This window comes from Scyliorhinus canicula, chromosome 1 (assembly GCF_902713615.1).
Source record: "Scyliorhinus canicula chromosome 1, sScyCan1.1, whole genome shotgun sequence".
Classification (NCBI taxonomy): Eukaryota; Metazoa; Chordata; class Chondrichthyes; order Carcharhiniformes; family Scyliorhinidae; genus Scyliorhinus; species Scyliorhinus canicula.
In genome coordinates, this window is record NC_052146.1 from 25228043 (window position 1) to 25239109 (window position 11067).

Sequence of the window (11067 nt, forward strand, 5' to 3'; positions counted from 1 at the left end):
ACATCCAGGAGCTCCCCCACCAGTCTCTCCCTCTCCTTCCTCTCCCTCCTTTCCCTTTGGCCCTGGATGGAGATCAGCTCCCCCCGGATCACTGTTTTCAGAGCCTCCTAGACCATCCCCACCCGGACCTCCCCCGTGCCATTGGTATCAAGATACCCCTCAATACTTCCCCGGACCCTCCTACACACCTCATCAGCCAGCATCCTCACATCCAGGCGCCAGAGCGGGCGCTGGTCCCGCACCTCCCCCATCTCCAGATCAACCCAGTGCGGAGCATGGTCTGAAATCGCTATGGCCGAATACTCGGCATCCTGCACCCTCGGGATCAATCCCCTGCTCAGGACGAAAAAATCTATTCGGGAATAAACCCTATGGACATGAGAGAAAAAGGAATACTCCCGCGCTCTCGGTCTCCCAAACCTCCAGGGATCCACCCCTCCCATCTGGTCCATGAATCCCTTCAGCACTTTGGCCGCCGCCGGTCTCCTACCCGTCCTTGAACTGGACCGGTCCAGTGGGGGATCCAGCACTGTGTTAAAGTCTCCCCCCATGATCAGGCCCCCTGCCTCCAGGTCCGGAATGCGGCCCAACAAGCGCCTCATGAAGCCAGCATCATCCCAATTCGGGGCATATACATTAACCAGCACCACCTTCTCTCCCTGCAGCCTACCCTTCACCATAATATATCTGCCCTCCTTGTCCGACACCACCTCAGCCGCCTCGAACGCCACCCTCTTCCCCACCAGAATCGCCACCCCCCGGTTCTTCGCATCCAATCCTGAGTGAAAGACCTGCCCCACCCACCCCTTCCTCAGACGAACCTGGTCCGCCACCTTCAAGTGGGTCTCCTGGAGCATAGCCACGTCCGCCTTCAGCCCCTTCAGATGAGAAAATACCCTAGTTCTCTTAACCGGCCCATTCAGCCCCCTCACGTTCCAGGTAATCAGCCGGATCAGAGGGCAACCTGCCCCCCTCCCCCGCCGGCTAGCCATAACGTATCGACAGCTCGCCCCAGGCCAGCTCGCCCCACCCAACCCGTTCCCCATGGCGATAACGCCTCTACCCCCCCCCCCCCCCCCCCCCCCCCCGGCTCACACCAGCTCCTTCCTGGCCATTCCAGCAGCAACGGGGCAGCATGGTAGCATTGTGGTTAGCATAAATGCTTCACAGCTCCAGGGTCCCAGGTTCGATTCCCGGCTGGGTCACTGTCTGTGCGGAGTCTGCACGTCCTCCCCGTGTGTGCGTGGGTTTCCTCCGGGTCCTCCGGTTTCCTCCCACAGTCCAAAGATGTGCGGGTTAGGTGGATTGGCCATGCTAAATTGCCCGTAGTGTCCTAAAAAGTACGGTTGGGGGGGTTGTTGGGTTACGGGTATAGGATGGATACGTGGGTTTGAGTAGGGTGATCATTGCTCGGCACAACATCGAGGGCCGAAGGGCCTGTTCTGTGCTGTACTGTTCTATGTTCTAACCCAGGCTAGGACCCCTCCTAGCCGCGACGCACCCTCCATGGTACTTCCGTGAGCCAGCTGACTTCTGCTGACCCCGGCAGCTCCCGCCAAAACCCATCCCCTCCCGGCATGGGATCATCCCCCTCTTGCCACACCTCCTTGGCACCGCTTCAGCGCGGGAAAGAAAACCAGTAGAGGCCACGCCAGGTCCGCCCCCCCTGCCCCGCAGCACGTGAAACCAGAGGAAAGCCCGCGCTTTCACACTGCCACACCCCACCCTTCTGACGCAGCTCCCCAAAATAAAGTTTCACCCCAACCCCCAGCCCCGTACAGAAGAGAACATATAAAACACAAACCCCCAACGTTCCCCACATACCCCACACCCATACCCAACAGACAGACCCACCCGGAAACAGAGCAAAATGAAAACCAGCATAAAAAACACACATGTCAAAGGTGAAGAACAGCAACAGCGAAAACAGCAACGGCCATAGTGTGTCCCCAGACCCTAGTTCGAGTCCAGCTTCTCCGCCTGTACAAAGGCCCATGCCTCCTCCGGGGACTCGAAGTAGTGGTGCCGGTCCTTGTATGTCACCCACAGGCGCGCAGGCTGCAGCATTCCAAATCTGACCTGCTTGGCATGCAGCACCGTATTCGTCCGGTTGAACCCGGCCCGCCGCTTAGCCACCTCCGCACTCCAGTTCTGGTAGATTCTCACTACCGAATTCTCCCACTTGCTGCTCCTCTCTTTCTTGGCCCAGCGCAGCACACACTCCCGGTCGCTGAATCGGTGGAACCGCACCAGCACCGCCCTCGGGGGCTCATTTGCCTTAGGCCTCCTGGCCAGCACTCTGTGAGCTCCCTCAAGCTCCAGGGGCAAATGGAAGGGCCCCGCCCCCATCAACGAGCTCAACATCGTGGTCACATACGACGGGAGATCCGACTTCGCCAGCCCCTCCGCCAGGCCCAGGATCCTCAAATTCTTTCGCCTCGTGCGAACGTCCAGCTCCTCCAAGCGGTCCTGCCCCTTTTTATGAAGTGCCTCGTGCAACTCCACTTTCCCCTCGAGGACCACGGCCTCCTCCTCCCTCTCAGCGGCCTGCTGCTGCAACTCCCGAATGGACGCCTCCTGGGCCGCCTGGGTCCCAAGCAGCTTGTTGGTAGTCGCATTCAGGAAGTCCAGCAGCTCAGCCTTCAGCTCCGCAAAACAGCGCAGAAGAGAGGCCTGCTGCTCCTGCGCCCACTTCCACCAGTCCTCGGGTGTTCTGCCGGCCGCCATTTTGTCCTTCTTCCCCCGCTTTTCTTGGGGAGCTGCTGCAGCTTTTTCCTTTGCCCCACTCCGGGTGAGCACCATAAATTATGGGGAATGCTCCTCTAGACACCTTCCCCCACCGGGATTCGTTGAAACAGCGCCGTTTGGGGCCCTCAAATCGGCCCAAAAGTCCTTAAGTAGCGGGAGCTGCCGAACGCGCGGCTTAGCTCCGCATAGCCGCAACCGGAAGTCCCTAAACCACATCTTGAGCACTTGATTATGTTCCTGGTCGCAACATGGGCATCGTTGGATCAGTTCTCCGCTTTGGTCAGTGGCCTCTGGATAGCCGTCATCGGCCACGACTACAGCGGATAACCCAGGTGCCAACCCCTCCCTGGGGGAGCGCCTCAAATGTGTCGGGCACTGCCGAGTGTATTAGGATGAAGGCGTTGTGCACACTGCCCGGTTATCTGCTGCAGAGATACATGGTCTGCAGCTGTTGGTCACACACCAACTTCACATTGAGGGAAGGAATTCCGTTACGGTTCATGAAGGGCACCCCCTCATGCGGCAGTGCTCGTACAGAGACACTCGTCCCATCAATCACCCCCTGGCCTGGTGGAACTCGGCAATGGCGGTGAACCCTGTTAACCGGACAACCTGGTTGGCTCAATCCATATACAGGTAGATATACTGTGCTGCCTGGGTATGCAAGGGCTCCATAATGGCGCGGATACACCTGTGCATGGAGTTCTGGGAGGTCCGCAGTCGCAAAGAAGTTCAGGGTGACCGTCACCTTGACGACCACTGGGAGCAGATGTCCTCCCCCATATCGCCATGGTTCCAGATGCACCAAGATATGGCACAGATGGCTCATGGTCTCTACTCCGCCTCAGTCGGCGATGGGATGTTCGGTCCTGCAGGTCCTCATACGACAGGCACTGTCGTCATACACGAGGCCTGATGCGGCACCTCCATCCCACCTCTTCCTCGGCCTACTGGATAGTTAGCTCTCCATCATCATCGGCTGGCTCCTGCTTCCATGGGGCAGGCTCCTGTTCTGCAAGGCCCTCCCCGAGCAGCTCCTACTCACACAGCCTCAGTGCATCTGCTAGAGCTGAGGTGGTCAGGCAGATGCCAACCACTCCTGGCTCAATACCAAACTCCATTTGCTGCAGGGTGTAAAAGCATACATCTTAGCATGGTGAGTACTCCTGTGCCCAACCAGGTCCTACGGGTGCACAGTGGCCCTGGCTTGCATTGCATTACGTCTGTCCTGCGAGGGGCAGCATGTCAGGGAGGGTGCCGATGTCCATGGTACATGCATCTGCTGGTCGTGGCGTGCTCCACGGCCCATATGGCCTGTAGCACTCTGCGCATCTACGGGACACAGTGGGCTGTCATTGGGGCGCGCAGCAAGATGGCTGTCTTGCAGGCCGCGGCAATTGCGGTCCATGCCCGAACAGCCTGGTCACCACGGCCCATCTCCTGGTTGTTTCCCGCCACACTCCCCGGCCCTGGCAGATACCCCCGGCCCACGGCACAACTGGCAGCCCGCCGTTGTGCCTTTGGTAACTTGGCTTACCTCCTCGCTCTCCCTCATCGGAAATGGCGCCTGTTTCCCAATTTCAAATATCACAAATGAACTACGCCATCGTCACTTCCGCTTGGATCGTGAGTGCATCGTGAGAGGCCGGAGAAAACCGGTTAGGGCCTGTTAATGATGTGCTAATGGCTGTAACTGTACAATATGCATTCCCATGCCGGCACACAGCATGGAACGCATTCACGCTGCTATCGAGGCACGAGAGCACAGCATTCCATTGGCGCCCAACGCCGACCTCTATTTTCAGCTGACGCTTAATTCTCTGCTCGATTGCAATTCACGATTCCGGCATCGCCGGGACAGAATAAAGTGCAATTCGTATTTCCGTTGGGTGCGCTCTTCGTTCTGCGATTCAGGACATGCAAATGACCCAACACTCTGCCGGTAAAAGTTGGAAGTAATTTCCAGCCGATTTCGGGTGTCCGAGGTGGACCCACTGCTCGGTGCCCACGAGGAGAGGAGGGACACCCTCTTCCGCAGGGTGGGCCACAGACTCAAGTTCCGTCCCCCGAACAGCATCAGGGAGGTAGCGGCTGAGGCAGTCAGTGCTACCAGCCCCACCAGAAGGAGAAAACTCATGAACCTGAGGGGTAGGGGTCACTAGTGAGAGGGACAGAATACCAGGGAGGGTTCAAATGGCCACGGTGCAGGTGTCCTTTGTTGATGCTGAGCTCTGCCAGCCCTTGCTTCCTCTGCAGTGGGACAGCACTTCTGAGGAGATCCAACACCTAGTAGGCCACTGATTTAGCATGGCCACGCCAATCCCCTTGCTGATATCGCTGGGGTATGAAGGTATCCAGAGAGACAGCCTGGGTGGGCTCCCACATCACCATCCAAACATTTGCAGGACACAATGAGCAGTCAGCAGTGTGAGCAGCCAGGAGCCTGTAAGAAGCTCTTAATTCCACATACAAGATGGTCTGAGCCAGGCCACCCCGATCGCGAGTGGGACACCCGGAGTCTACATACTTGGCGCCAAGTCATTCCCCGTTACTCCTCCCGGCTCAGGCAGCCACTCCCCAGCAAGCCTGACAATTTGAGAGTTTTTTTTAGCCTCCTCCCCGTGCCTCCTCAGTAACCGTGGTGCCCAGGCCCCGCTTGTAAATACTCGAATCAATTCACGCCTGCTTGACTTCCACCTAAAAGGAACAGAGCATTGCAGAGGAGTGGAGCATGAAGTGTCTAACCCGCTAATATTCAAATCCATGAAAATGATTGTGTTGCATGGTTTGATGAATATAGGAATTTCAGATATATTGGACGCAATTCACCCAAAAAGGAACAAAGTACCCTAGCAAACGCGTTTAGTCGCATGTTTCTCAGCACTTACAGTGCCAAGATGCACATTCAAAGCAACTCGCGTTGAATAAGGGGTTTGAACGGGGAATGAGCAGCCCGTTCCACTCTCCAGAAATCCTTATTGTAGCGATAGATTTTAAAATGGCATCCCGATCTCCGAGGCACGCAAAAAAATATCCAACCTCTCCCTCGCTCCAGTCTAAACGCACTATGGGAGGGTCCCCATCCCGCACCCCCAACACCCACAGCGGACAATGCCGGCCTGATCGTGCACACGCAACAAAATGCCAGCTTGGCACCTTGGCAATGTGTGAGAGGACCGGGGATGTCGCCATGGATGTTGGGGTGGTGGGGAAGCGTGGGGACCCTCCCATAGTGCGTTTGGGCTGGATAGAGAGGTCGGAGATTGTTTTCGGAACCTCGGAGATCAGAACACCATTTTTTTAAACCTGAATTAGTGTGTGACTGCTGCAGGCATATTTTTACAAGAAATCCTAGTTTGAAAAAACAACTAGGTTTGGGAGCAAGGAGTGCTAATAAAGCATCATAGAAAGCTTGGGCTAATGGAATATTGGGCACGATACTCCGGAATAATTTCTAAGTTTATTTGTAACGGGTTTTTCAGCGAGTTCCCCAACACTATTTAATGACACTTAGTCACTATTTTGGACGCTGGGGAGTTTCTCACCGGTTTAGCCCACACTTAGGGGGCGATCTTCCCAAAAGGGAACAAATTCCCTGAGCGAGCGCGTTTAGCCGCGTGTTCCCCAGCACTCGCAGTGCAAAGAAACACATGGCTATTCAACGCGACTCGCTTTGAATAAGGAGCCTAAATGGGGAACGGGCGGCAGAGGCCGCACATGGCCCCATGTTTTACAATGGGGACCACCGCTCGCTGGAACTCCCCGTTGTAGCGAGAGATCGGAATGCCATTTTTAAAAGGCGTCCCGATCTCTGAAGCCCACAAATAAATCCCCACCCAACACTGCCACCAGGCAACCATAGCCCAATTGGCAAAAAATGATAGCCTGAGAGTGCCAGACTGGCATCCTGGCAGTGCCACCTGGGCACCTTGTCAGTGCCCAGCCAGCACCCAGGTGGCACCAGCAGTGTCAAGGCACTACCCTGCCCAAAAGGCATGCAGCCAGGGGTCTCCGATCCCCTTGGAGACCCCCACGAATGCTGTCTGATCCCCGTTTGTGGGCACTGCCAGGATTCCAGGATTACACTGCCAAGGTGCCAAGCGGGCATTTTATGTGCAGGTCCGATCGGGCGGGGGTGCCCTGTGTGGGTCCGTCAGTGCTAAACGGAGCTCACCCGAGGCCCCCATGGCGAAGGGATTGAATCCCAAAGCCTCAAGTACCTTGGAAATCTACACATTTCGAGCAATGCTTACTGCTTCCCTCCATTATAGATATTTGCCAAAACCTGATCCCACCCATTGTGGGCGGGATTCCCTTGCAACATCTCACGAGTTTGCGTTGAATCTCGCGAGGCTTGGGAACCGGGTACATCCCTGGAACGGGGTCTCCCAGCTTCCACCGGCCAAGCTGCACTGTGGCGAACTGCTTTTCCGGCGCAGCTTGGCTGAACAATCGCGATTTTAGAAGTTTTTTTAGCATTGGTGAGCTGAACGCAGAGATAGAGTCGAATTTTGAAATGGTGCTCTGATCTCCAAGTGATCTTATGGGTCCCCCACACTTCCCCACCCCTCCTTTCATGGGCGTAACACACTTCGGGCCCTGACCCCTGGCAGTGCCACCTTGGCACTTGGGCACCCTTGCACTGCCATCTTGGCAGAGCTCAAGTCAGCTAGACAGTTGGCACCCAGGCACCTTGACAGTGCCAGTGTGGGAGTGCCAAAGTGCCAGCTGAGCAGTTCCAAGGTGTCCATGTGGAAGGGTCAGGGGGCCACCCTTCACTGACCCTGATCACCCAGGGTTCTCTGATAGTCCGGGAGACCCCCTGGGTGCCGTTAATTCTGGTCCATATTTGTGTGGACCAGTACTGAACATCACCTGGCTGCAGCCTCACTAGGGAGGCCGGTGGATCCCAGGTTAGCTTGCCGAAGTCGTTTTAAAACCGGCTTTCATGCGCGCCGTTTGGTCCCACCCCTTCTGGGCGGGATTCTGACTCCTACATCCCGCTGGACTTGGGTGAATCCCGCAAGACATGAAGACTTCTGTGAAATCCGCAATACGGCTCTCCTGACATTCACTGGCCGCACCGCGCTCAAACGAAGACACAACACAGCCGGTGGATCGCGCCTGTTGTTTGGATTAAGGGACTTTCCTGTGGAGTTAATTAAATTTTAGCTTGGTAAGATTATGTATTACTGAGTGGAGCCAAATTACCAGGCATTTTGCAGAAAAGCAGCGTTAGTTGTGTGTAAGTTGAAAATGTGAGTAGAAGTCAAGCATCTCAGTTAAATTAGAAGATATATCTGTGGCTAGATTAGCAGGTGCTTTCCAAGCAGTTCAGAAGAGAGTATTTTGAAAGTGAGCTGAAACCAGCTGAAACAGCTTCTGAAGTTATACAGCTAATGTTTCTGCATAGTTCTGACTGGATCTAAATCTTTTCTTTAAAGCAGCATTTCTCCCTCACAAAGAACACCTCTGTAAAGCAGATGTTCCTGAGGGATAACTGTATTTAACAGTGGATTGAGAGCCGAAATTTTGGCCGCGATTTAACTAAATGGGAACAAAGTCCCATAGCAAGAGTGTTTAGCCGTTTGCTTCCATGCGTCGCAATGGCAAGAACCGCAAGGCTATAAGACGCGACTTGCATTTGATAAGCTGTCTTAACGGGGAACGTGCTGCCGAGGTCGCACATTGTCCCATTTTGTACACTGAGTAGCTCCGCTCGCCATTTGTACACTGAGGACCTCCGTTCGCCATTTTAAAATGGCGTCCCGATCTCTGAGGCCCCCAAAGTGACTCCCGATACCTCCCCCCCTCAAGCCCAATGCACTAAGGAAGGGTAACCGTCCCCCCTTGCATCCCTCAATACCCACACAGGGCACCCCGCCCGATCATACCTGCACATAAAATGCCAGCTTGGCACCTTGGCAGTGTAATCCTGGAACCCTGGCAGTGCCCCTGCCAGATGGCAGTGCCACCTGGACACCTTGGCAGTACCAGGGTACCAAGCATCCTGCCCAAAGGGCACGCACCTAGGGGCTTCACATCCCCTGAGAGACCCCAACAAGTTCTATTCCGCCTGGTCTCCGTTTCTGAAGACCAGTATTGAACGTTACTTTCCCGAGGTCTCCGAGGTGAGGGAGATTGACCCCACGCCTCAGGTAACTTTGGAATCTGCACATTATAAAGTGGGACAAGCTGTCTCGCTTTAATATGCAGATTTGCTAAAAGGTGATCCTGCCCACAATGGGTGCGATTTACATCGCAATATCACGCGAGATTGCGTTAGATCTTGCGAGGCATTGCAAACAGGGTGGATCCCAGGAGCAGAGTGTCCTGGCTTCTATCAGCCATGCTGCGCCATAGCCAGCTGTTTTTTGGCGCAGCGTGGCCATTAAATGGTAACCATTTTGTTTTGTTTGAGTGGGAATAAAGATAGCAGTTAAGGGTTACTGTATTCACTGTATTTATTAACATTGTTTAAGGGGTAATTATATTATTTTCTGGTGTGATATTACAGATATTTTAATACTGCGCTCGCAATAACCTTTGTCTTGACATACCATATCTTTATTTTGTGTGAAATCACCCTTGGAGCGAAATACTGGGGTTTCTGAAGAGTATCCTCGCCACTAGGGGGTCTGGTCCAGGATCGTAATAATGGTCCACCAGCACGGGTGCAAACTTTGATATCGCCACCAATGGGGACCAGATCATGGCGACGGAATTGGCAGCAGGCGCAAATCTCGATTTTTCCATTGCGCACTATTCTTCATCCTACCGCAATTCCTGCTGCCGGTGGCAGAAAGCAGAGAATTCAGCCATTATTTATTCAGCATTTTGAGCTCCTAATTTGAGTCAGTTGTCAGTACCTATTCTGCGCCTAACTAAAGCATTACCCTGGTATCAACTTAGTAAACTGGGATTTTAAAATATATTTTGCCTTGCTCCAATGATTCCCACCAGCCTTTCACATCGGCGGGAACTTCAGTCCTGTCAAGGTTGACCCCTGCCATGGGTTCCCCAGTGGGACTGGTGAGCCGTGCAAACTTCCAATGCTTTGGCAGGACCATAAAATTGTCCCGACGGCCGGTGGTGAGTTGCCTTTACTGCAGGAAACAGGCCACAGCGAGGCTGGAAAATTCCAACCAATGGCTAGAACTTTCCGGCCACTCAAGCCGGCTAGATCTTCTGGTCCCCCAAAGGCACACCGTGCTGCAAGTTTCCCAGCGGTGAGGGCTACATTCAACAGGGTAGCCTGTTGGCAACGGTGAGAACAGAAGATCCTACCGCCGGCCAACGGCGGATCACCATTGTGTCGGATTGTGTGGAAAATGCAGCCGTATGTCTTTCTTTCATCCTCTATACTTAGGAATAGCAGAGTGAACGAGGGGATTCCCCTAGAGAGCATTTTTGCTCTCCATTTAATAAGCTGCCATTCTGACATTGGTAAAGGCCCAATGGATGAAAAATAGCGTGAGGCACAGAGTAAAGCAATTTATTTTTTAAGTATTACTTTCACGCCGTTTTAAAGTTTAAAGCATTATTTTGAAGTAATCTGCTTTATCTATATTTTCTCATTGCAGACAGATAGCTTCCTGTGACCCCCTGATTGAGGTGGAAGATATGATGATAATGGGCAAAAGACCTGATCCCAAGTGTGTCTTCACATACGTACAGTCCCTGTATAATCATCTGCGAAGGTACGAGTAACCAGATCAGGGAGATGGAAGCCACAATGTCTTTTAAACAAAAATCAATCCACAGCATGTTTATGTTTTGAGACAGTTGTCAGAAAACACACATACTTTGGTCACCGTGTGCTCCTATTGTGCACTGGAAGTTTATTTCTTTTTGTGCATCAAGGCAGGATGGAGATGTCAGGGTAATGAATTGTCTACTTTGTGTATATTATAGAACCATTGTATATGACTATCCCTATTTCCAAATCAGTAAAAAAAACTCACCCTATTAGTATATTGAGAGCCTTTTATATGATACAATTATTCACATACATATCTGTAAAGAGGTAGGCATATTACAGCACTGAATTAAGGTCACCACGCCACACAACACATTTTTTAAATAAAGGAAAGAAAACTTGGGCATAATCAAGCAAATCTAATGATTGTAGATTTTGGTTTGGAATTATGCAGCACACCAGTATTTTTTCTCTCTCTTCCCCCTTCTCTCTCTCTCGTTCGCTGCCTCTCTCTCTCACTCTCCCTCTTCTGGCTCAGATTCGGATAGCATGCCACATAATCTGGTACATCTGTTGTTGGGAATATTTCTATATTGTACAATTAGAATTTATTTTCAGGT

General features: G+C 53.1%; 1 protein-coding gene across 2 annotated transcripts in view; it reads left to right on the plus strand.

The window, feature by feature from the left end:
* Positions 1–10707, plus strand: part of smtnb (smoothelin b) — a 563126-nt gene extending 552419 nt beyond the window's left edge. For both annotated transcript variants that reach the window (XM_038774843.1, XM_038774931.1), the window contains one exon: positions 10332–10707. Coding sequence is in view for 1 of the 2 variants with exons in the window: in XM_038774931.1 (XP_038630859.1) it covers positions 10332–10458 (127 nt within the window). In the remaining variant the exon portion in view is untranslated. The remainder of the gene's footprint in view (positions 1–10331) is intronic.
* The last annotated feature ends 360 nt before the right edge of the window (positions 10708–11067 follow it).